The 25,612-nt window shown below is 44.4% G+C and overlaps 2 protein-coding genes across 7 annotated transcripts in view; one reads left to right on the plus strand and one right to left on the minus strand.

Annotated features, from left to right (window-relative positions):
* Positions 1-44: 44 nt before the first annotated feature.
* Coq6 (coenzyme Q6, monooxygenase) lies at positions 45-12,721 on the minus strand. 2 transcript variants are annotated; one of them, XM_003472412.5, is made up of 12 exons: positions 12,515-12,721; positions 11,141-11,275; positions 9,766-9,824; positions 9,363-9,486; positions 5,128-5,258; positions 4,317-4,424; positions 4,174-4,236; positions 3,898-4,005; positions 1,472-1,674; positions 1,280-1,395; positions 952-1,118; positions 45-179 (listed from the first exon to the last, which is right to left on the minus strand). In XM_003472412.5, exons 1-12 carry the CDS (start codon positions 12,678-12,680, stop codon positions 150-152), a joined length of 1,410 nt encoding a protein of 469 aa, XP_003472460.1. In that variant the 5' UTR covers positions 12,681-12,721; the 3' UTR covers positions 45-149. The 2 variants fall into 2 exon arrangements, with proteins under 2 accessions (XP_003472460.1, XP_063097076.1); XM_063241006.1 differs by lacking the exons at positions 5,128-5,258; positions 12,515-12,721 and having other exon boundaries at positions 11,141-11,270.
* A 180-nt stretch (positions 12,722-12,901) lies between these two features.
* The window catches only part of Fam161b (FAM161 centrosomal protein B), a 33,457-nt gene continuing 20,746 nt past the window's right edge, over positions 12,902-25,612 (plus strand). For 2 of the 5 annotated variants that reach the window (XM_063241001.1, XM_063240999.1), the window contains exons 1-8: positions 12,902-13,025; positions 15,239-15,555; positions 16,418-16,986; positions 18,756-19,102; positions 19,668-19,795; positions 22,120-22,284; positions 22,512-22,611; positions 24,598-24,740. In XM_063241001.1, coding sequence (XP_063097071.1) covers positions 12,972-13,025; positions 15,239-15,555; positions 16,418-16,986; positions 18,756-19,102; positions 19,668-19,795; positions 22,120-22,284; positions 22,512-22,611; positions 24,598-24,740 — 1,823 coding nt within the window. In that variant the 5' untranslated portion in view covers positions 12,902-12,971. The other 3 variants (XM_063241000.1, XM_063241003.1, XM_063241002.1) reach the window with 3 other exon arrangements.

Consider the following 25,612-nt stretch of genomic DNA (forward strand, 5'->3'; position numbering starts at 1 on the left):
TTTAGGTTCCTTAGGTACAGTAAGCAAAGAGAAAGAGACAAGAATTCTGATGTAAAGGAAATTTATTAAATTATATTTTGGAAGTGTGGGTGGTGGTCATGAGGCAGGAAGTTCTTTTTTTCATCAACATAATCTCCATAAGAGAGCACTCATTTGCTGGCAAAGGCCACGATTTGTTCCTGTAGAAAAGGGGGACAAAGTGAGGAAGGTTAGGAGGTGAGGCAGATGCTCTCCAGGCTGGGGATGTAGTGCTGAGTGTGCACAAGGCCCTGGGTTCAATTCATAGTACCTCCCGCCCCCAGAATGAAAAGTAAAAAAAAATTTTTTTTGGTTTTTTGGAGAGAAGGTTTCACAGTTCAGGATGGACTTCAACTCACTTTGCAGCCCAAGCTGGCCTTAAACTTGAAGAGCTCTTCCTGCCTCGGCCTCCCAAATGCTGGGATTATAAGTGTACACCACCACACCCAGCAATAGTATAGTACTTAAAATGATATATCCAAAGTGATCAAAAACAGCCATAGAGATAGTATTCTTTTTTGTCTTTTTCGTTTTTATCGGTACCAGGGATCGAACTCACGACTGCCTGCTTGCAAGGCAGGTGCTTATGCCGCTGAGCTAAATCTCCAGCCCCTGAGATAGTATTCTTAAGAGTTGTTGTTTTATTTTACCAAAAAAGAAATCTTTAAACGGAAGTATCAGAAAAAGCTAGCCAAGCAGCAAAAGTGGTTTAGATATCTTCATCTTTACAAGGCGCTGCGCGTCATTCTACAGTCCTTCCTGCATGTCAGATTATCACAGATATGCACCCTGACAGCAAGCCCAGCAACTGCTGCTCATAAGCACTGGGGACGGCAGACAAAATAAAATGTGCAGCCAAGGAAGCTTTTAGAGTTTTTTGCTAATCCTTTCTCAGTGAGCAACAATCTTGGAAAACCCCCAGTGGCTTCTTACTTTGAGCGGAGACACAGCATTAGTAACCTGCAAGCCCCACGTCCTGAGCAGCACGAGTGGAGTGGCACTGGTGGAGTACAGCCTTTTCAGCAAGTCCGTAGCAGCCAGGAGAGCAGTGTTGTGACGCTGTCTGTCTGTTTCATAACAAGTGAGGTGGCTCATAGAGCCTGGAGGAAAGAGAGGAGGTTACATCCCTTATCCACTAATAAAGGCTTCTTCCCTCTCCTAGCGACCCAGATATATGGGATGCTGACCCCATCTTGCTATAGAGGGACAGTCTAGGGCTCTGATCTTTAATTCTGTGACCTTGGGATGCCTGAATCTTTACCTAAATCTTTTCCATTGAAGGCTGCAGTACTGAGATGATGGAGCAAGCTGGAGATATCCCCAAAGCCCATGTTGACACCTTGTCCCGCAAGTGGGTGGACTCTGTGGGCTGCATCCCTGGGAAGGAAGCAGCATGCAGGTGTGGCCTCCAGCAGCAGTGAGTGGGGAGCAGCCCGCTCCATGACTGTCTTACCCAATGAGCGCCACACGAGGCCGGACATACTCCGCTGCATGTCCGAGCCCCAGAGGAAACAGTACTCTGCTTTTGGCATCCACCTTGGCTACACTTGGCGGTAGCTGGCGAGCTGAGACTTTAGTGGGCTTCAGTAGTGCAACAGCATATTGCAGCATGGTGCCAGCAGAGCTGATGAAGTCGGTGTGGTGAGCATCACTCCACTGAGCATCAACCGCAAAACAAACAGAAGAAATCTCATCAGTGACTAGATTCAACAAGGAAACCCTTTTACATAACTGAGGCTAAGGGTAATGCTACCTAACAAGCCCAACCTGACTTTGACCATGAGTCACAAACCCCTTAAACAAATGCAAAACCGAATTTCCCAGCACTCCTCATAGGCCAAACTGCTCCTGAGCAGGCTTCTGCCTACCTCTGAGCACCTTTTGCCAGTCCCCACCACTAATAAGGATGCATCCACCCGCATAGCTCATCCTACACTATCTTCTCTCCAGGGCTCCTCTCTGGTTACAGTGTCCTCCCACCTCTGTTCTACCAGGATGACACCTAGAACCTCCAAAGACACCATCCCCTAAGCCCTCTGCTGTGTGTTTTCCTCTCTGTACTGCTTGTGTATACTTTTATCACTGTACTTAATCATTTAAAGTCTTTCTCTACACCTGACTACAAGCTGCCCAAAGGCAGGGACTGTCTCATCCATCTCTATCTCTAGAGCCTGCTATACAGAAGGTCTTGTAATTATTGTTGCATGTACATGTTAGGAAGGTGTTAGACCTGTGCCCAAAACACATACTCGATGACCCAGAGAGGGGTAGCATTCACCATTTATCTAGGAAATCAGTGTGTTCAATTCCTTGTATTCCTACTGCTACTAGAGCAGACATATATGATTCTTTTTCTTTGTACTTTTACCGGTACCAGGAATCGAACTCATGACCACAGGCTTGCAAGGCAGGCGCTTATGCCGCTGAGCTAAATCCCCAGCCCCTGAGATATATAATTCTTTATTGTGAAGCTCTTAGTGAGATTTTAAAAACCCAAACTTCAGCCGGACGTGGTGGCTCATGCCTGTAATCCCAGCACTTGGGAGACTGAAGCAGGAGGATTGTTGTGAGTTTGAGACCAGCCTAGGCTACAAAAAGAGCTCAAGGCCAGCCTGAACTGCACAGCGAGATCCTGTCTCAAAAAGACAAAAAAAAAAAAAGAAAAAAAACCCCAAACTTCAAGGACCAGATTGACTACAGAACCCAGCTTTGCCCTACCCCTGTGACCTCAGGCATGTTCCTAATCTTTGTAAAAGAGGCTAAATTATTAGCACCTACCTCAAAGATTAAGTAAATACACATAATACTCTAAGGCATTTTCCCTTTGAAAGCATTCTGGCGGGCTGGGGATTTAGCTCAGTGGCATAAGTGCCTGCCTTGCAAGTACACTGTTGTGATTTCAATCCCTGATACAGATTTAAAAAATTTTTTTTAAAAAAGCATTCTGGCACATGGTAAATAAATGTTAATGAATGCTATTAATGAACTTAGATAAATGTGAAATAAAAGCTCCCAAAATATAAGTGCCCATATTGTCTATAATTTGTATCTACTACAGAATCAAATAATCATTTGTTGAGAATCTACAATGTATTAAATATAGGATAAGCATTTTACATAAATTACCATTTCATTTTAGGGGTTTTTTTGTTTCTTTTGTCTTTGAGACAGAGTCTTGTTATGCAGTTCAGGCTGGCCGTGCGCTCACTTTGTAGCCCAGGCTGGTCTCAAACTTGTAGCAATCCTCCAGCCTTAGCCTCCTGTGCCACCACATGTGCCAACACACCTGGCTTAGTTTTTAATTTTTATGTTGTATGAGAATTAAACCCAATGCTGTAGGCAACAGTAGGCAAAAACTGAGCTACACTCTCACTCCATTTTTCTCATTTAAATGTCTCTTTTAGTCCTGAGAGGTTGGTAGTAACTATTTCTGTTTTTCAGAGATTAACAGAATCAATACTGAATCCATATCTCATCTTCAGCCACACCACCCTGAATGTGCCAATTTGTCCTGAACCCATGTCTGTTTACAAAGTTTACTCTGTGCTAAAAATGCTCTCAACTCTCTGTCCCGGTGAGTCTGGTTTTCAAAGGTTCAGATACTTGGAACCCACTAGAATTGTTCAAAATGATCAACATATACAGCTTTTTAAAAGGCAGTGCTAATCACCACTGGTCAGCGATGTCTATCAGCCTACCAGCAGCCCGCAACCCTAGAAGAGCATCACTGTATTTCTATTCACTGTGTGCCCTCCTCAGCATAATTCTAAGCAAGGTTAGTTACAAAGGGATAGCTGCTTGGTGAGTCCTCCTCACTCAAAACCACTTTTCAGTACCGACCTCTACAACCTATCATTAGCCAGACCAGGTGATACTCACAAAGGCAGAGTTGACAGCATCCACAAACTCTTCCTCATCCATGCTGACCAGCTGTGCTGCATGGTCATGGGATGTGGACCAAACCAAGGAACTCAAGGTGTCTGAGAGCTGCATCAAAAGAACATTAACACTGAGGCTAAAGTTCTAATGGACTTGAGGGCTCTTGAGCACAATGGAGGATGAGAAGGGGAAACAATGTTAAGCTGGGCATGTTCCCTTGAAACCAGAAAAAGGGCTGAGAAAGTAAAGTCCTAAAGAGGTCATCTGTCCTCTTACCGGAAGCAGTGCAATGGGTCCCGAGGGAAGAAATCTCTGCCAGGCAACATTGTTTTCTGTGGCCTGCAATATGGAAGAGAAAGGCTCTTGTGAAGAATACCTGTACCTCTGAGTAGGGTCCCAAGTGGAGCTCCAGATCTTACCTCTGATAAATGCAGAGTAGCCACCACAGCGGACTGGTCATAGTTCCAGCTGACATTCTGGATCCCGGCAGCCTGCCGGACTCCTGAATTGTGACCATCAGCACCAATCTGCATGGAGATGGGAGCTGCTAAGTCTTACAAGCTCTGCATACATCAAACTGCTCCACGATTTTCTCTTTCTCCTAATGATTACTCTAGCTCCAACTGTTGACCCACCCACAGCAGGAAACTTTTCATCAAGCCTGTCTCACTCTCAGCCCTGGAGGGAGCCCTACAATATGTACACTGTCCCCACTGATGTAGCCAAGAAATGCCAGCCATGGTAAGCCTGAACTAGATGCTCTTGAGACTTAAAATTAGAAAGAAAAGTTTCAGTAGGGACAGGCCACGGAGCAGAATCGGAGCAGAATCGCCTGATGTGAGGTGGGAATGGCTGCCCCATGAAAGGGAAAGGTAGTGAGCAAAGACAGAAAAACAATGAGAGCTCCAAGGAGATGAATGACAATGGGATTGTGAGTGGGAAAGAGCAGCCTCGATTGCTGACACTCTGGCGCCCTTCCCAATGACCTATCCTCATTTCTAGACCTAAAATGGCTATGAAATTGCTTCCTGCATAGGACTTTAGACCCCCTCAACTTGGGCTGGCCCAAAGGGTGACTGGGCAGTTTATAATCCAAGGCTGATAGGGTTATCAACCAAAAGCCTTGCCTGAAGTCAATATGGCTTAGACAGACTGGCTTACAGAGGCCCTAGTGTGTAGGACAGGGTGTAGACATGCAAGACTCTTGGGAAAATAAGAATCTTCAACTACCAACAATGTGGTCTGGAGGGTGCTGCCATCACCTAGGGTAATATGGACCCAAGGGCTGGAGTCTGCCATGGAAAATGGGCCAGGCCAGGAGTAGCCAACTGCTTTGCTCCTATACAGAACCTTCACTCGATCTGGGGAGGCCAAAAGAGAAAGAAAACAAAAGATTAAAAAGGCGGGCCAGAAAGCCCTACTTTATCTTTTTTTTTTTTTTTGTCTTTTTCCTTTTTATCGGTACTGGGGATCGAACTCATGACTGCCTGCTTACAAGGTAGTACTTTATCATATTTACCCCAGAACTCCCTGCCCCTGAATTTCCATCTCGTTTTTTCCTTGGAGCGCAAAGGGAATTGGGTTGGATGATTTATAAAAAGGAACAGGATACAAGGTTTCAAATAAAAGGCAGACCACAAGGCCTAGGAAAAAGCAAGAACCAAACTTAAGGCAACGTGCCAGAACAGCTACGTCTCCTCATTCACTGCCAAACAAGAAAAGGAAGTAAAAAAGAAGTAAGCAACTCAAGCAATCAATGATGTGTTTCAACAGCTGATGAACAGCAGAAACCACAGACAGGGCTCAGTGCCACAAGCAAAGACGCTCTCAAGCTCTCACGGAGCTTCTCAGCAGCCTGTGTGGCTCTTCACTCCACTCCTGTGTAAGCCCGCACACACTTAGGAGCAGACAGCACAGGCACAGAACAAGCTCAACACATTCCATACTGCACGAGTTTTCTTCCCACTGGAAATCATTTTATTTTTTGGATTAAAAAAATAAAATGCTCAACATTGGTCATGAGGTACTAAGTTGCAGTCAGATGGGAAGAAGTACGTGCACCACACCGAAGGCTGACTACGGATAACAACAGTGCACTGCATGCTTCCAAAGAGCTTGAAAAGAGGCTTTTAAAATCTCTTTTTGGTGCTCATTTCAGCAACACATACACTAAAATCTCTTTTTTGTTTTGTGGGAGTGGGTGTGGAACGCGTGTGTTCTACCACTAATACACCTCAGCCTAAAGAGAGGGCTTTTGTTTAAACGATACTAGGGACTCAACCCAGGACCTTTACATTGAGAGCCAGCCCCAACTTTTTTTCTGTTTTTTATTTTGAGACAGGAACTTGCTAAGTTGAGTTCCCCAGGCTGGCCTCCAGCTTGTGATACTCCTAAGTCAGCCTCCCAAAGTGCGAGGATTATACGCCCGTGCCACCACAAGCAGCAAGAGAAGATTCTGAACGTTCTCAAAAAAAAAAAAAAAAAAAAAAGATAAATGCTAAGAGAAAGGTATGCTTACCCAGATTTGAACATTTCACAGTGTCTACATGTATTAATATAACACACAATACCCCCATATTTGTAATTTTTATATAATAATAGTCATCTCAAAAAATTGTGCCCTTAGAACATCAAGTTATACACAGTAATTATAGCCTTTTGTTTGTCATTCAATAAGGAGTTTACTTGGGAGGCTGAGGCAGGAGGACAGCCAGGAATGCTAGGCTAGCTTGGGTTACACAGTGAGTTCAAAGCCAGACTGAAATTAAAAAAAAACATTTTCATGTCGGATGTGTATGGCACACATACACATGTCTGATTCTAGCACTCAGGAGGCTGAAGCAGGAAGACTGCTGAATTCAAAGCCAGCCAGCCTGCACTATATAGCGAGACCTTGTCTCAAAAATACAAACAAAAGGGCTGGGGATTTAGCTCAGCGGCATAAGCGCCTGCTTTGCAAGCAAGCAGTCGTGAGTTCGATCCTTAGTACCAATAAAAACGAAAAAGACAAAAAAAAAAAAAAAATTCTCTAAAAAAATACAAACAAAAACAATTCAGAACAAAGAACAGTGAAAATGGGAATAAACTTAACCTTAGCCATTCTGGTTAAAGATCTGGGGTACTAGCTGGGTGTGGTGGTGCATGCCTGTAATCCTAGCATTTGGGAAGCTGAAGCAGGAAGATTACCACACATTCAAGGCCAGGGTTTCACTCTGTAATTCAGGCTGACCCTGAATTACAGAGGTCACTATGTAACCCCAACTGCCCTCAAACTCGCAGCAATCCTATTTCAGATTCTTGAATGCTAGAATTACAGATTATAAATTATTTTTAAAAGCTAGACTGGGGTAGATTACTGTACATCAATACTATTCCACATGAAAAAGTATTTAAACAATTTCTCATTTTTCTCTTCCTAGAATTCTATCTAAGAAGACAAATTTAATATTTAAAAAATCTGATAAAAAATTTAAAGTATGTAAAGAACTCTTATAATTCAAAAATAAAAAAATACGGCCTGCCATGGTGGCACACACCTATAATCACAGCACTTTGGGATCCCAAATTCAACCCTGGCTTGGACAAATTAGTAATTTAGCAAGATTTTTTCTCAAAATAAAAAGTAAAAGGGTTGGGGATATATCTCAGGGTAAAAACCCTGGGCTCAAACATTAGTAGTGCCAAAAAACAAAACAAAACAAGACAAAACAACTCAATGTAAAAATGTCCAAAGGAAGCGCTGGGGATCTTAGCTCAGTAGTAGAGTAGCTTGCCGAGCAGCAGGAGGCCTGGGTTAGAGCCCGGTAGGCACATGCGCACACGTACACATCACACACAGTCAAGATTCTTTCTGAGCAGATATTTCTCCAAAGACACACAAGTGGCCAATAAGCACATGAAAAGGTGCTTAACAGCATCATTATGCATTAGAAAATACAATCAAAACTACAATGAGATATCACTCTGCCCTAACCAAGATGGCTGTAATTTTTTTAAAGCAGTAGGAGCTGTAAGGTTTGGCTCAGAGGTAGAGCGCTTGCCTGGTATACACACTGGCCTAGATTTCTGACACTGCAAAACCTAGCCAAAACAAAACAAAATATTCTTCAATCACAAGTAAACTAAGAAGGTAAATATTAGCGGGGCATGGTGTGGCTCATGCCTGTAATCCAGGCTACTGGAGAAGCTGAGGCAGGTGGGCTGCATTATTTCAGGCCAGCCTGGCCAATGCAACAAAAACTGTCTCAAAATAAAACTTTTCAAAAGGGGTTGGGGGTGAGAGTATAGCTTAGTGGCAGAGTGCTTGCCTACAAAGTCCTGGAGTTCAACTCCCAGCCCCACACACACGAACTTAATAATAAAGAAAAGAAAAAAAGGAAAATAATTATTGGTAAAGACATAAAGAAACTAGGCTCATAAATTGGTGGCAAGGTAAAATGGTGCAGTCTTTAGAAAACAGTTTATCAGCTCCTGCAAATACTAGATCTAGAGTTATTATACGACCCAGCAATGCTAATCCAAGTATCTACCCAAGACCCAAATGTCCATCAAAATTTGGTATATTCACACAATGGAATACTATGCAGCTATAATACTATGCAGGAATAAAGGGACAAAGTACTGACACATGCTATAATGTGGATACACCTCAAAAATACACTCAGCAAGAGAAGTCTGACATGAATTAGTACAAATTATATAATTCCATTCATATGAATTGTCCACAATTGGCACATTACACATGCCTGGTGGCACATGTCTGTAATCCCAGCACCCCAGAGGTTGAGGCAACATTCAGGAGGCTGAGGCCTCAAGTTTAAGGCCAGCCTGGCTACACAGTGAGTTCAAGGCCAGCCTGAACTGCATAGTGAAAGCACATTGGTGGTTGGCAGACTTGGCGAGTGGGGCTGCGGAATGACTCTAACTAGGTATGAGGCTTCTTTTTCAGGTGAAGGAAATGTTCTAAAATGGTACTTGGGTGATGGCTGCACAACTGAAGAAATACACTAAAAGTCACTGAATTATACACTTAAATGGGTGAGTTTTATGATGTGTAAATTGTACATAAATAACACGGTTAGAGACGGGTGGTGGCACATGCTTATTATAATCCCAGCACTCAGGGAGGCTAAGGCAGGAGGATCCCAAGTTCAAACTCAGCCTTGGGAACTTAGCAAGACCCTGTCTCAAAAAATAGGAAAGGATGGCAGGCTATGGATGTAGCTAAGTGTGAAGGCCCTGGGTTCAATCCTTAGAAAAAGGGAGGGAAGAAAATGGAAAGGAAGAGGAGAGGAGCAAGCTACCTAGCTGTTAAAAAGAAAACCCACCACCCGGAGGTAACAACCAGAGGATTTCTTGAGGACAGACATTCAGTGTCTGTAAAAGCAATCTTCTCTTGCAGTTCCCTTCCCTAAGGAATTCACTTCCCAGGGAGTAACCGGAAGAGGGAAGAGACTGTGACATACCAGACACAGCCTCCAGCTGCTTAGTGAGCGCGTGCATGACGACATCGTTCTCCACTATGTAGCCCATGTCATCTAAATTAACCTTATCAAACATTATCAAGGCCTCTGAGCAGCCATCCCAAACCTGGAAACACAGAGGGAAAGTTGCATTAAAGCCAAAGAAAAGGAAATATGACTCTAATCAGAAACTAAATATTGCTTTTCCAAGTGACAAGAAGTACCATGTTGCCAACCATCAGAGTGAAGTGAGAAGCTTCGCAGCATCACCCCACCTTCATGACTGCAAGTGAACTTCGTCTAATTCCTCCCACAGTCACAGAAAACACAGAGAACAGGGACTCCAGGGTCTTAACACAAGACAGACCAAGACATCACGCCAGAGAGAACAAGGTAGAAGAGGCACCTGCATCCGCCGAAAGGCTCTGTATCTCATGTTGCAGATGTGGTCCCAGGCGCCAAAACCTACAAAAGAAAGGGTCTGTAATTGGAGCCAGCCCACAGACAGCCTGTGCCCCGTCTGGCTCTCCAGCCTGTAAGAGGTTATTTTCCATACTCTCCTGTGACAGAAAAACCTTCTCTGCTTGCAGCCTGTCAGTGCTAGGAGCTAAGCTACTCTACTCTCATTCCCTGATATGCGGAATGAAAAAGGCCCCAAAAGTCAAATCATGCTATAAGAAGAGAAACAAAAAGCAAACCAAAGCCGTATCATTCTTTTCTTCATTATCTTAAGAACTCTGTCTTTTTTCTCCAATCAGATTTTATTTGTATTTTTTTCTTTTTTCTTTTTTTGTGATGCTGGGGATTGAACTCAGGGCCTTGTGCATGCAAGGCAAGAGCTCTACCACTGAGCTACATAACCAGCCTTATGTGTACATTTTAGACGTACATAATGATCTCATTCATCAGAGAGGATTTGCATCTGTACGTGACATAACCTTTTTTCATTTCCCTCCCCTCCCTTCAACCCCTCCCCCTTCCCCATTTACAAAAGCTTTGTTTCCATTTTTTTTTCTTTGTCACATTTTTTTTTTTTTAATCGGTACTGGGGATCTTGCTCACAACCGCCTGCTTGCAAGGCAGGTGCTTATGCCGCTGAGCTAAATCCCCAGCTCCTCATTTTTTCTTTCTTTTCTCAATTTTTCTTTTCTCTTTCTTCCTTTCCTCCTCCCCACTCCCTTGTTCCTCACATTTGAACGTTTTCTTCCTATTTCACAATACCTATTACACATTTTGGTCCTTATTTACATTTTTGGTTTCTTATGCCACAAAAACAATATAAGAACCCCTGTCTTCTGCAACTGACCTTCTAGTTAGAGAAACTGAACATCAAAAGACGAATATATCATACCAAGTAGTAACATGAATTAAAAAGTAAAGCAGCATACAGAGCTAGAAAGTCCTGGAAGAGTATAATAGACAGATTGCTTCCACACAGGGTGGGTAACATCCGGCAGAGACCCCAAGGCAATCTGCTAAGTGGTTCTGTGTGAACACATTCCCGCACCCCTCCTCCACCCCAGGAAAGTATGGAACTTGCAGGATCCCTTGCCCACCTGAGGGCCCATTTGGGAACAGAGAGTAAAGGTTCACAATTAATTCAGACTCAGTTCCGCAATACTATGGTGTGCACGATGGACCCACTGGTCTCAAAGGTGCTTCCCCAGAGTCCCACCACATCCCAGCCTCACTGTACAAGAGTTTTCCCGTCACAGATGCTCTGGGGATGGCGTGCCCTGAGGCCCAGAAGGGGGCTGGGCTTCCATAGGATCACCACTCACTGCTGAGCAGGGTTGCAGAGCCAGGGGAAATGGAGCTGACTCTGTTGCTGTAAGTTTCTGGCAACTTGTCCAGTACTTTCTTTGGACCTGCTTCTAGCAACAGGATTTTCTTGTCATGAAAGTGAATATCATGTCCTAAAAAAAGAAAGAAAAATTTTATGTAATTTAGAAAAATTGAGGATGTAATTGCATAATGGGGTAACAATTTACTGGCCATTTCAAAAAGCTAAGAGTTTTGAAATTTTTCAACATGAAGGAATTGTAAATGTTTAAAGAAATAAGTGTTTAACCTGATGTAAGCATGCAGGGTTCATGTGTGCTATTACATGATACATCATTAACAGGTACAATTTTTTTGTTTCAGTTTAAAAAAATTTTAGCCAACCTCATAGATAGAAATCGCAGCTGAGATTTGCGTAAATGGGACAATATATTAAAGAGAAAAACAAGGTAATCAGGCTCTGTTTTTTTCCATCAAGTTTTTGTTTTTTGGTATTTGAACTGTATTTGTCCTTTTATTTGTAACTTTATTTTTTATCTTACGAAAAAATAAAACAAAATTTCATAACAGAAATAAATACAAAAAAGTAAATTTTAAAAAGCCACGTGTGGTACACATACCTGTAATCCCAGCACTCAAGAGGCTGAGGCAGGAGAACTTTTGCATTCAAAAGGCTAGTCTAAACTACATAGTGAGAAATCTCAGAAATAAATATAAATTGAAAAAAACATGATCAACTTCTTAGGCCAGCCTGCATTACATAATGAGACCCTGCCTTAATTCCCCCACTCCTATACACACACAACGGAGTATTACACTCAGCCCTCAAAAGAAAGAGAGTATGGATGTGTGTTACCTTGAAAACATGTTAATTAGATTCCATTTAAATATTTTTAAAAACAGGTCTAAAGGGTTAAGGAATTGGGGAGAGACTGCTGAAAGGTTTCAAGTTTTCTATCAGGGTTATGAAAATGTTCTAAAACTCAATTGTGAGGATGGTTACACAACTCTACGAATATACTAAAAACCATTAAATTGTACCTTTAAATGGGTGAAATTTATAGTGGGTTAATTATATCTCAATAAAGGTGTTTTGAAAAGAACGTGTAGCTCAGAGTGAACTCCAGATGCCTTCCAACAGCATAATTAACCCGAGCAGGTGTTTCTTGCCTGTTAGAGGGACTCAAGGCCCCGCCCACTTTTGACCCTGTAGGCTCTGAAGCACCAAACGCAGCCTGAGAGTCCTAGGGCTCCTCTAGGGCAGGGATTGGACTACTAGATCCAGGCCACTCAGTCTTTGGACAAGCAGTGTCATGTCCCTGACCATTCCCATCGCCTCGTTCCCACCGCTATCAGCCTGGAGAAGCGCTTACCCAAGGCACAGGCCATGGCAGCGCCCACCATGCCTCCTCCCGACACCACCACATCGTATACAGTGTCTGCGGTGTTGCCGGACCACCTCCGGCAGGAGACCAGCGAGCTTTTGCGAGCAGATGCAGGCAGAGCACAACTGCGACTCAAAGCTAGTCGTGCCGCCATGATGGTGACCTGCGTCCCCTTACTAGGCGACTCGCAAGACCCGCCTTGGCTAGTACTTCCGGAGCAGTATCTTCCAATACTGTGCCCATTCAACCGCGTCCTCCAACCCGGAAATAAAACGCGCGAAGGAAATAGACCAGTCAAAACACGATTCTTGCCTCTTGGGGCGGGACGGATGGGAAGGATGCCCTGAGAGCCAATCGGAGACCAAAGTTAGAAAGGGGCGTGTCTGCACTGTCAAGGGCGCCACAGCCGCTGTCACAACAGCTGCTGCTTCTTCTGGCTGCGAAAATGACTGTGGGGGGCCCTGCGGGAGCCTCTGGCAGCGCAGAGTTCAGCCGTCAGGTGAGGAGAGAAAGAAGGGAGACAGCAGGACCTGTGTCCGGGAAAGAAATCCCTAAGAGACGAAACTGTTTTGCGTTACCTTGGAGACCGACGGCAGAGGCGTGTCACTGAGGGGCGTGAGATTAAAACTGGATCGCTTTTAGGCGTTAAGAGACCAGTGCGCTCTTGGACTTCACTACTTTACCTTTTAGGAGACTTTCTGGGGCCGTAGCAATGTACTGTTTTTCCTAATCCTCTCATCTGCCTTATAACCAGTACCACAGTTCCCATTTTGTGGAAGGCAAAACAGAGGTATAGGCAGATTAAGAAACTTGCTTCAGAATCCATAGAGACAGAAAAGTAGCTTAGTGGCGGTTAGTAGGTGGTGAGATGTGTGAGGTTAAGGTACATGGAAAATGACTACTAAAGAGTATGGAGTTTCTTTTGGGGGCGATGAAAATGTTCTCAAATTTGTGGTAATTGCACAGCGTTGACTGTATTAGATTGAAATACTCACTTTGAATTAGTAAGTTGTATGCTATGGAAATTATATCTTGATAAAGTTTTAAAATATAGTGGGAACCCACTCTGGACCCCTTCTGTCTCTCAGATAGAGGCTTTTTTTTTTTTTTTTTGTCTTTTTCCTGTTTATCAGTACCGGGGATCGAACTCACGACTGCCTGCTTACAAGGCAGGGGCTTATGCCGCTGAGCTAAACCTCCAGCCCGATAGAGGCTTTCTTTCCCCCAGTAAATACATTCTGCTCTTTAAAAATAAGTTTAAAAATGTAAGACCATCAGGCATGGTAGGTCACACTTATAATTCCAGCACTCAAGAGGCTGAGGCAGAAGGATCACTGAGTTTGGGGCCAGTCTGAACTGCAATGGCAAGATCTTGGCAAAAAAAAAAAGAAAGAAAAAGGCTGTCATGATTTTTTTTTTACATTAGTCTGCTTTGCTTTCTCCAGGGTGTGCTTTTATTGCTTTTTCTCCTTTTACTCAACCCAAAGTAGCTCTGCAGAGCCAGTATCTCTCTCACTCCTCACTTTTACTAGCTCTGCAGAGCCAGTATCTCTCTCACTCCTCACTTTTACTTTCTCGAATAAACTTCACCACTGCTAGAAAAAATAACTAAGAAATTTGCCCAAGATAGCATAAGTCAGCCCTGAAATCCTCCGCACACACATGCCAGGTTCCTTACGGTTTTCCTAATGTATTGCAATAAGTTAATAAACCTAACCCTAATGTTAGGTGCATTCCCAGTGTCCCCTTTTGAGCTTTATCAACAGAGAAGCTTTCTGTAGGACTCTATCACACTATACCCTCACACTTTTTGTTTTTTAAATGTATTGTCCTCTTGTGTTTTTTGTCCCCTTTCACTGTAATGAGAGTTTCATAAGACTTGAGACCATATTTGTCTTGTTCTCAGATGGCAACTTCCCCTTAAGTGTTTTCTGTACATTCTTTATGATGAAGTCTTGTTATTGTTTTGCAGTATTGGAGATCAAATCCAGTCCTTGAGCATGTGAATCAGGTGCTCTACCACTGAGCTATCGCCCTGCCCCTTGAATGAAGTGCTTAAAGGTTAGCTGGGTGTCACAGGTTCTGTCATGGTACTTTTTCAGCCAGGCCATGTGGTCTCCACGTAGTCATCCATCCCTAATGAGGGAGTGGAAATTAGTTAGAATATGAGGAAATCAGGGATATGGATGGAGAAACAAAAGAAAGAAAATGGCAGCAAGTATGTAACTTGGGCAAAGTATGTAACTGGGTAACACAGGACACAGTTTGGACAAGGTTGTGGTTAGGAATTGCAGAGTGCCGTGTGCAGAATGCACAGTGTAGGTTAGTACTGTATAAATGCAAACCACACTACACAGCACAAGGACCTAGCTTTAGTGCCTCACTTTACTTTCCTGTGCTTCAACCAAACTCACCGATCTATCACACCATGAACTTTATGTACAGTGAGGAACATGTCTTGTTTTCTAGGGGTGTTTGGAGGTTTTTTTTTCTCTTTGGGGGAGGGTAGCAAGAAGGTCTCAGTACATAGTTCAGGCTGGCCTTGAACTCATTATGTGGTCCAGGCTGGCAATGAACTCTCAGAAATTTACCTGCCTCATCCTTCCAAGTGCTAGTGTTATAGGCATGCGTTACCATGCCTGGCTAGCAGTTGCATTTTGAAGACCTTTGAAATTATAGTATAACCCATGGCCAATTTCTGTTTTATTTCAGATATACGCTCCAAAATCCTCCTCAGACACTGAGACAGAAGATGAACTATCTGGGGATGGGCTGGTGTTGCCCAGAGCTGGCAAACTCTATGAGTTTCTCAGCCCAGAAGAAGAGACAGACTCTACTTCTGACTCCACTGGGAGCTTTTACGGGACCCTGCAGGTTCTAAAGCAGAAAGGCAGCTGGGGTCTGTTGGAGTCCCTCACAGCCTCTGACCTAGACAGTGATAAGAGCATCTCTGAAGATGAAGATCTGGAGAGTTTCTTCCAAGACAAGGGCCGAGGGAGGCCGCCGGTCCAGTGCCCTCCATCTGTGAGGTAAGAACCTGTATCAACAGTTGCCTCAGGCAAGTCACATCCTGTCTCTGGGCCTCACTTCCTAACTGTGAAAAGCAGTGATTACTTATGGTACTTCTTGAGGCTCCAAGTCGGATCACCTTTTGGGGTCCAAGCAGGTGTTCCATTTCCAACCCAGGAGCCTAAATCAGATCTCTGGGCAGCTATTAGTTCAGTGAAGCATTGGAATTAATTAAAGGAATACCTTTCTCCCAACACTTTTCCCCCAAGAATGACAAGGTACCTTGACCCCAGTAAAGCCTGTCTTATGCACGTGTGTTTTATCTTATTTAACATTTGCTTTCTGGGGCTAGGAATTTAGCTCGGTGACCTAAGCGCCTGCTTGGCAAGCATGAGGTGAGTTCGATCCCTGGTACCAAAAAATAAATAAATAAATAAAGTTACAGCAACATTTGCTTTCTCCTCCCATTTGTCTTGCAAATGGATATTATTTTTGCCATTTTATGTCTGAAGAAATGCAAAACTTGCACGTCTAAAGCAAGGTTTTAACTTGGATCTGACCCTGAGTCCTTGTTCTGCCCCACTGCAGTTTCTCTCGCGTATATAAACACAGTGCAGACTGGCAACTTATTTTTCTTTTTTTTTTTTTTTACCGGTACCAAGGATCGAACTCACAGCCACACCCTTGCAATGCAGGGTCTTATGCCGCTGAGCTAAATTCCCAGCCCTACAGACTGGCAACTTAATGCTCAGTTTTAAAAAGAGCTCCCTGTGTGCTGCAAGGATTGCCCATGGGAGGAGGGAGGTCTGTGGGGTGTGAGATCCAGCCAGAGGTAAGCTGTGAACCACCAGGCCCCCTGACTGCCCTGTCTTCCACACACAGATCCGCTTTCTCCCCCAGGCGTGAACCCAGGAGACGTTGCAGTTCTCTGAGCAGCCTTCCCTGTGATGTCCCCGAGGCCCAGGCCCAGCCACCCTCAGGCTCTGGGCTTCACTCCCGACACAGAAGCATCAGCTCTTGGGCATCTTCCATCACTGTCCCTCGGCCATTCCACATGACACTGCGTGAGGCCCAGAAGAAAGCCCAGTGGCTGGCCTCACCTGCTTACTTTGAACAAGGGAAGCAGCAGGCCCAGAGGCAGGGCCAGGAGGAGGCTGAGTGCCACCGGCAGTTTCGGGCACAGCCTGTGCCAGCACACGTCTACCTGCCCCTGTACCAGGAGATCATGGAGCGCAGTGAAGCCCGGAGGCAGGCAGGCATCCAGAAGAGGAAGGAACTGCTCCTCTCTTCCCTGAAGCCCTTCAGCTTCCTGGAGAAGGAAGAGCAGCGGAAGGAAGCTGCTCGACAGAGAGACTTGGCTGCCACAGATAAGGCTGAGGTCCCCCAAAAGAAAGCCACTCGAAGGATCCCAAAGTCCGTTCTGGAGCCCGCCCTTGGAGACAAACTTGAGGGTAAAGACATCCTTGCCACATTGCCTCCTGCTTGGGTACACCAGAGGCACTGGAGGGACCTAGTTAGCCTGGCCTGGAGACAGGCTGTTCGGGTGGACCCGCTGGAGGCTGCATCCTCAGAGCAGCCATGAGGGAGGCTAGGGAGCCTGCGAATGGTCTTACAGTGCTCCCCGAGGCAGGTCCTGGTGAGCTCTCTCAGTGGACTCATGTGAAGGCCTCTGCTAGCACAAGTACAGGAGCCGAGACCGTGAGACACCCAGGACCGCTGAGGCTACTGGCACTTCTAGCCAGCTTCCCCTAGGAAGCTCCCAGTGCCTCCCTCATCTTGGGGAGGCAATTACAAATCACTGAAATTAGAGGATGATTATTTACATGTTTCAAAAGTAGTGTTTCCTGAGGGTATGAGGTTATAGCTCAGTGGCAGAGGACTCACCTTGCATGTGTGAGGCTCTGGGTTCCCCACCCAGAACCTCAGGAAAAACAAAATCTATAGCCCAGTCTTTGGCCTTAATGTGCAACTCACTAAGTGCTATTCTGTGTGAGTAAACAGTTTGTAGACACGCAGTGGCACGGGAAAGAGACAAATAATTACTGATGGCATACATCATATCAAGGGTTAATAGGAAACTTGAGGGTTCTGTGAAGGACTAACTTGGGGTGAAAGGGGGAACAGTTCAGGAAGGATCCTGAGAAAGTGAGCGCCAGGAGGGTGCTGGTGAAGGAGGGGCCATGGTGAATTTGGTGAAGACAGAAAGAAGGGCGCATGCAGAGATGTGGCCTGGAGGTAAGTCAGAGAAGAGGGAGAATGGGAGACACACAGGCTTGTTCTGAGGGGCCTTGTGGGTCCCCTGAGGAGTTTGGACTTCGTCTGAAGGGCACTGTAGAGCCACTGACAGCCTTTGAGTAGGGTGGCAGCTTATGACCGGATTCCAAAAAGTCACTCTAATACTTGCATAGATAATGAGAGGGTGGCAAGACTGGATGGGTGTTGATCTGATACCCTGTTTCCCCCAAAATAAGACCTAAACAGAAAAATAATCCACTAGAAATCAAAAATGCCAGCCCGGAGCCGGGGGTTTAGCTCAGCAGGGTAAGTGCCTGCCTGGCAGGCAGGTCGTGAGTTCGATCCCCAGTACCATTAAAAAAAACAACAACAACAAAAAAACAGCCCTGTCGACCTATCCTTGCCGTACCTACCTTATAGAGTGGTCACCCAGCAAACTCTTGTTTTGGGGGAAACATGATAGGAGGTCATTTCAGAAATTCACAGTTGAGCAGTTATGAAGTTGGGGACAGTGAAAAGAGTCTGGGGAAAAGTTTAGGAGGAGGAAATGGAGAGCCTGTGACTAATGAGAGGAAGCGGCAGCAGGAATGGTTGGCTGGTGGCCCTTCTCAGCGACCAGGGGGCCTGGCAGAGGGTAGATGGCAGGTGAGCTTTGTGCTTTGCCCTGAAGAAGGAATTTATAAAATGCTCCATAAGTGTTGCCAGGAGCCAAGTGCCACAGCAATGGTGTCCTGGTCCTTGCGTATTCATGAGCACTGCAGAAAAAGAAAAACAGCAGACTGCTGTGCCATATTTGCCATTTTCAATTGTTGCTAACTGCCGACCTCCCACTGTGATGTCAGCAGGCTCACAAAATTCCCTGGAGGTTCACAGCCGGCTTCAGCACACTACTGCTAGCACTTCGAGGTGGGGGAAGTTCTCCAGACCTTTTGGGGTGAAGCTTGGTCTCCCCTCACCCTTCAGCACTCTTACTGTTTCTCCACAGAAGCTGAGCTCTTCAGGAAAATTCGCATCCAGATGCGGGCCCTGGACACGCTGCACAAGGCCGCCTCCCCTCTGGCCTCCTCTAGCAGCCGGCCTAACCCACAGCCCCGCACAGCTGCCCGTACTCAGGAGAAGAAGCTCAGCTTCCTGCAGACCAACTTTGGATTCCAGCCTCAGGTGAATCCTGTCATCCCTGACCACGAGGCCCTCTACAAGGCTTTCCAGAGGAGAGCTGCCAAGAGAAGGGACACACGAGAGGCCACTCGCAACAAGCCTTTCTTACTGAGGACCGCCAGCCTGTGCCACCCTCCGCGGTCTTGTGACACAGCAGCTTCCAGAGGAAGAAAGGTAAGGGCCTGGGCAGCTACTGGGGGTCAGGCCTGAGGTCTGAAGTACAGGGTGGGCCCAGGTATACAACAACAAAATACCAACTCAGTTATAAACATATCCACACAGGAAAACTCCCTCTGTTCCTCTCTCTAGAGGAGCTCTACAGAAATAAGTCCAGGCCCCAGTGCTTGAGACACAGGAGAATCACTGCAAGTTTGAAGCCAGCCTGAGCTACAAAGGGAGTGCAAGGCCAGTCTGAACTGCATAGTGAGACCCTGTCTCAAAAAGAAAAAGAAAAGAAAGAAAAAAGAAATAAGCCCAAGCAAGTTTGGGAGGCTCAGAATTGAGATCAGTTGCTCATATCCTTGTACCAATTCTGAAGAACTCTTCTCATCTGATTGAAAACTTCAGGCTATATCCAAGTCTTGGCCTGCTGCTAGGCTTGAAGTCTCACTAGCCTTGCCTTTTTCCCAGGGGAAAAATGCAGCTTCTCATTTGTCAGTTTTTGATTGAAATTGAATCCTCATTAAGACAAACCAGGACCACATGCTGTTGCATCAGTACCAGCCTTCCTTTTTTTCAGGGTTCCCTAGAGCCACCAGCTACACCCCTGCCCAGGAGTCGCTCTCTGAGTGGCCTTGCTTCGCTTTCTGTTAACACCCTCCCTGTGCACATCACAGATGCCACCAGAAAGAGGGAGTCTGCAATCAGGTGAGTGGTTGGCCACACAGGACCCACAGTACTCTGATCTGGGACCTAATGCTGGACCCCTGGTGCCAACCCCCCTGTGCTATTATCAGAGACACCTCAGGAGTTGGAAGGGACTCTGTGACCAGGGCAGAAATAGGTGCAGCTCTGCCTGCCTGGTGTGGACAGCACCCAGCTCTCACTCAGCAAACACTCAGGGGTACTTACGGTGTACAGGGCACCATGAAGACATCTTAGGAAACTGCCATGTTTGCTTTTTTTAACTTTTTATCGGTACTAGGGTTCGAACTCATGACCACCTGCTTGCAAGGCAGGTGCTTATGCCGCTGAGCTAAATCCCCAGCCCCTAAGAAACTGCCATGTAATGTGCAGCCTGAAATACAGGAGAGTCAATAAACAACTACCATACTTTGTAAGGAGTGCAGGTATCGAGGCCTTCAGGGACACAGGGCAGCTGGAGTGGGATTGCTTGTCTTTTACAGTAATATCAGAGATAGGGGCTGGGGATTTAGCTCAGCGGCATAAGCGCCTGCCTTGCAAGCAGGCAGTCGTGAGTGGGATCCCCGGTACCGATAAAAGACAAAAAAAAAAAAAAGTAATATCAGAGATTAAACTCGAATGAGGAGTCGGCAACATAGGCTGAAGAGAAAGAGGGCTCCAGACAGACTAGTATACATAAAAACCCATAAATGAAAGAGAAAGGTTGCCATGAATGAAAAACATTCAGAGACGCCTGAAGGCAGATGGCTGAACTTGCCACAAAAGAGACAGTCATTGCCAGATTTTTTTTTTTTTCTGTTTTCCATACTGAGGATTGAATCCAGGTCTTTGCAATGAGCTACAACCCTAGTCATTTTTTTTAAGATAAGGATTCAATGACTCACTAAGTTACCCAGGTTGACCTCGGATTGTAATCCTCCTTTTTTTTTTTTTTTTTTTTTGAGATGGGTCCTCACTATGTAGTTCTGGCTGACACTATGTAACCCAGGCTGGCCTTGAACCCATGATGATCTTGCTTCAGCCTCCTGAGTACTGAGATTACAGGTGTGCGCCTCCATGCCCAGATCAGTGCTGGATTTGAAGTGCTCTGAGCTTTGGAAGGTGTCAGAGTTGGATGGAAGAAACAAGGAGCCTGTTTTGCATTTTTTCTTAGCAGTGCTGAGGATCAAGTGCAGGACCTTATCTGTACTAGGCAAGTACTCTATCACAGAACCTTTTTACTTTTAACTCTGAAATTTAGCTAACTCTGCAATTCAGCCAGCACCTCAGAAAGAGCTCCTCTACAAGCCCTCTGAGCTACTGTGTGTGTGTGTGTTGGGGGGTGCATCACTGTGTAGTGAGCAGCTGAGCCCTGGGGACCAGCCAGTGAATTAGTACCTTTTAGTGCCTTCCCCTCTTGGGGCCTTCCCAGGGGTGCTCCCAGTTTATTTAAAATTCTTGAGTTTCACAGTTACTGAATCAGGCTAAATACATCAATATGCAGAGGCACAATAATATCATGAAAAGAGGCCAGCTCACCTATGGAAGATAGCTATGCCTCTTTCCAGCAGGAGGGTTTGGCATCTCAACAGACTAAATTTTCGTGCTCTTCTCTTTCTGTCCACTTGAATGTATAAATCTCAATACAAGACATCTTGCTTTTTTTTTTTTCCTTTTGGTAGAACTCCACATAAAACCTTGTAGAATAATTTAAAAAACAAGTGCTTCGTGTTGATTTCAAGTTGTCTGATTTGAAAGAGGAGCATTTCTAGTTTGTTTGTTTTGGAAATGTGGATTTATATTTCCAAAGAAGCATGAACTCAAGTACCTTCTAGCTTACTGTTTGTGGTACGATGGCAGAAGCTTGTGGTTCTAATCCTGGCTTTTCAGTTGACATGCTGGGTATCTTTGAACAAGTGGCTTGCACTCTGACCATCAATCTCTTCATGTGGAGGGGTTTTCTGTCTCACAAGGCAATTAGGAGGTTTTTAGGAAATGTGGTTCATATACATAGGTCAGCAAATGGTAGCTAGTAGTAGTGTTTTCAGACAGGTGCAAGCCTAGAAAAATCTAATAAATACTTGACTATTTAAGGATATTTTAACTTGCATGTTCTACACTTAAGTTACTGAATTTTTCCTGTGGTAGGAAATCTCTGGGTTTGCAGCACTGTGAAGGCTTTATCTGCCAGTGGATTTAATCTCAACATCTTGTTCTTTCTGAAAATGTCCACAATGGTAAATTTATTCATCAAAAACACCAACGTATTTTCCTGAAAGATGATTAAGATTGCTCTTACATATACCCAGGATGGTCATCTGTACCCTTGTTTTCACTCCCTGCCTTAGAAGTTCACTTGAAAAAAAGGAGAAGGCAGATGAGAGTATTCAGTGGTTAGAGATGCACAAAAAGAAGTGTCAAGCACTGTCAAAGTCTGTGGCCTTGCGTGCAAAAGCCATGGATCCCCATAAAAGCCTGGAGGAAGTGTTCAAAGCCAAGCTGAGAGAGAACCAGTAAGTGCGTTCTGTGTGTCAGCGGGGCACTCTGTCTTGGGATCCAGTAAGATTGGAAAATGGCAACTTGGAGTTATTGGGGGTTGGCATCTCTACAAACGGAGTCAAGCATTTTGCCAGGAAATTAGAAATTTACAGTGTAGCTCAGAGTTACTCTACTTAATGGAATGGATGGTGTTCTGGGTTGGAAAAGATGAAATTTCCTCTAGAAATCTTCTTCATTCCAGGAACAATGACCGTAAAAGAGCACAAGAATATAAAAAAGAACTGGAAGAAATGAAGAAGAGAATACAAACAAGGCCCTATCTCTTTGAACAAGTTACCAAGGTAAAGCTGCACTGTCATTTATTTTCTTTCTGCCTGCATGAAACGGTTCTTAGAGATTATTAAGCAATTTCAATGTGAGCATTGAACATTTCTGTTTTACTTTTTTTTTTTTTAACTTTTTATCGGTACTGGGGATTGAACTCACAACCGCCTGCTTTCAAGGCAGGTGTTTATGCCACTGAGCTAAATCCCCAGCCCAAGCAGTGAACATTTCAACACTCGACATTCTCAGTTGTACCCCTTTATTAGTACCATTTTCCCCCGAAATGTACATTTTCAAGGATTCAGGTACACACATGCACCTCATAAGGCTCTTTCTAAAATAAGTGGCTTTCAGGCAGAATCATTTGTCCTCTAAGGGAAGAGAGATCCCTATGAGTTCTTCCTAGGGAAGCTCTGGAGCTACTTGAATGGCCCAGAAAGGCCACTGTTCCAAGCATTTTGGGATGCATCAGGCTCTGTGTATCCCTTTCCTCTTTAGTTTCAGACAGAACTTGAGGTCCCTAGTGACTAGTTCTAAATGCTGGGCATTAGCTCCATCCTCCAGCTGGAGCTTAATTTCGGCATCTTCTGGTCCTCTCTAGCCTCACACACGGGCTGGACTTCTTGGATTCATTTAGTATCTCTCATGCTATCCAGGTGTGGTGCAAATGCTTATAATCCAAGCTACTTGGGAAGCAGAGACAGGACCCTATCTCAAAATAAAAATTAAAAAGGCTGAGCATGTAGCTCCGCACTACATGAGTTCAACATGCAGTACCAAAACAAATAAAAAACTTCCCATCCAAACCTTTTTCTTTTAGATATTGACTTGAAAGTGTAGTCTTCCGATCTCAACAGTAGGAAAAATGCAAAGTACTCTATGATTTTTGCTCTTAAGTATTTACACATTTTGTTAAGGTTGTCCTGAATGTAGCTACTTTCTATTTGTTAATATTTTAGTATTCTTCATGATAGTTCATTTGCTTTTAAATTTCAATATACATTTATTTATAACTTATTTATTTGCATTTAGGTTTTTGAGACCGTATTGCTATGTAGTTCAGGCTGGCCTTGAATTTGTAGCTGTCCTGCTTCAGCTCCTGAGTGCTGGGATTACTGGTGTGTGCCACCTGGCTGCTTTTAAATTTTAAAATGTACTGCAGATTGAATGTGTTAGACAAGTGCTCTATCACTGACCTACTTTCCCAGTCTCCCCCTTTTTAAGTAGGGTCTCACTGAGTTACACAGGCTGCCCTCAAACCTGCCGTCCTCCTGCCTCAATCTCCTGAGTAGCTTCAGCTTAGTGTACCCCATGCTAAATTCTGGGTTTTTTTTTTTTTTTAAATTGTGTTTGTTGCTGTTGTTTTTGATTTGGGGTCTCCCTGTGTTGTACAGCTTATCTCAAACACACAAGCTCATGCAATCCTCCTGCCTTAGTCTCACAAGAAGCTGGGATTACAACCATGAGGCACTATGGGGCCTTTAGACTATATTTTTTCATGTGGGCCTCACTTGGTCTCCCACAAATCTAAATCCTTGCTTTTCAAAGATGTGGCTCCCAAATTAACAGTTGGCATCTTCTGGTAGTATTAGAGATACAGAATTGTAGGCCACATCTGAGCCCTACCTACTGTGAACCTGCATTTTTTTATAGGTATCAAAGTTTTACCTTTATCAATTGTAGGAAAAGAAATGTACTCTGCAAAATGAGTTTGGACCAAGTAAAAGTATGAAAAAAGTACATTCTACAGCATGAGTGGAGTACTGTGCAAGGACCCAAACCAGACCGAAACCTGCATTTTAACTGGATCCTCAGGGAGCTCACTTGCACGCTAAGACTTGAAAACAAAAAAACTCCCATGAAATTTTTCTGCAAACTTGGGCCCAGTACTAAGTGTGGAGGTAGCAGTTAGGGGCAGGATTATAAGGAAACTGATAAAGCAATTTAAAATCATCTAAAATAATTCAGGAGTCAGCTATAGCAGATTAAGTTCCATTCCACAGGACCTTGCCCGGAAAGAAGCAGAGCAACGGTATCAAGCCACGCTGAGGCAGGCTGGGCTGGAGGAGGACTTCGTAAAGAAGAAGAGTCAGGGCACCCGAGCTGTGCACTGGAAGGATGACGCCCAAGGCAAGGATTTGCCCAGGTACTGAGATGCCGTGCCACTCTGCAGCTCTGGGTTGTCTATCCCAGACACTGCCACTGGGAGAAAACTTCCAAAGAGCCACTCACACTTTGTGATCACAATCCCATACTTACAAATGAGACCAGGCTAGAGGTCTACCACACCTCTGGATTTAGAATAGTGCAGTTGTGGATAAAATCTAACAGTTGTATTAAGTTTAGACTTTTTCAATTTTTTTTTTTTTTTTTTTTTTTTTTTTTTTTTTTGTCTTTTGAGACGGAGTCTTGCTATGCAGTTCAGGCTGGCCTTGAGCTCATTTTGTAGCCCACTCTGGTCTGGAACTCACAACGATCCTCCCACCTCAGCCTCCTGAGTGCTGGAATTGCATACGTGAGCCACCACACCCGGCTCTCTCAATTTGAATCAACATCATTTTCTAATTCCAGTTCTAATGTCATGAGAAGTATTTCTTTTATTTCTTAAGAAAAATCATGTATAATGTTTTTAGTTTTATTTATTTATTTGTCTTTTTGAGACAAGGTCTTGCTACATAGTTCAGGCTGGCTTTGAACTCACTTTGTAGCCCAGACTGGCCTTGAATTCTCAGTGATCCTCCTGCCTCAGCCTCCTGAGAGCTGGGATAACAGGTTGTACCACCACATGTGGCCAAAAATCGTGTATAATCTGACTGCTTGTAAAACGATGAAACTTTTTCTAGTACTCTTTAAAGGTTAACTTATTAGCAACACCTCTCCAAAACCTAGGTGATACTGTCCAAATCAAAGAGAGATACACAGGATCTTCATTATTCTTAGTTTTGTTTCTTATGTCCTAGTAGCCCCTCCCCTAATTTGTCTGTTTTCCTCTCAGAAATGTCCTTTTATACCCATATA

Source organism: Cavia porcellus, unplaced genomic scaffold (genome assembly GCF_034190915.1).
Source record: "Cavia porcellus strain 051 isolate PalLab524CR breed Dunkin Hartley unplaced genomic scaffold, mCavPor4.1 scaffold_31, whole genome shotgun sequence".
NCBI classification, from domain to species: domain Eukaryota; kingdom Metazoa; phylum Chordata; class Mammalia; order Rodentia; family Caviidae; genus Cavia; species Cavia porcellus.

Excerpts from the sequence above, each read along its gene's own strand:
- Coq6 (XM_003472412.5), bottom strand. The coding sequence starts at position 12,680 with ATGGCGGCACGACTAGCTTTGAGTCGCAGTTGTGCTCTGCCTGCATCT. Across the intron at positions 4,006-4,173 it reads GACCCATTGCACTGCTTCCG|CTCTCAGACACCTTGAGTTC; the intron begins GTAAGAGGACAG and ends CTTTTGATGCAG. Across the intron at positions 1,119-1,279 it reads CTTCAATGGAAAAGATTTAG|GCTCTATGAGCCACCTCACT; the intron begins GTAAAGATTCAG and ends TCTTTCCTCCAG.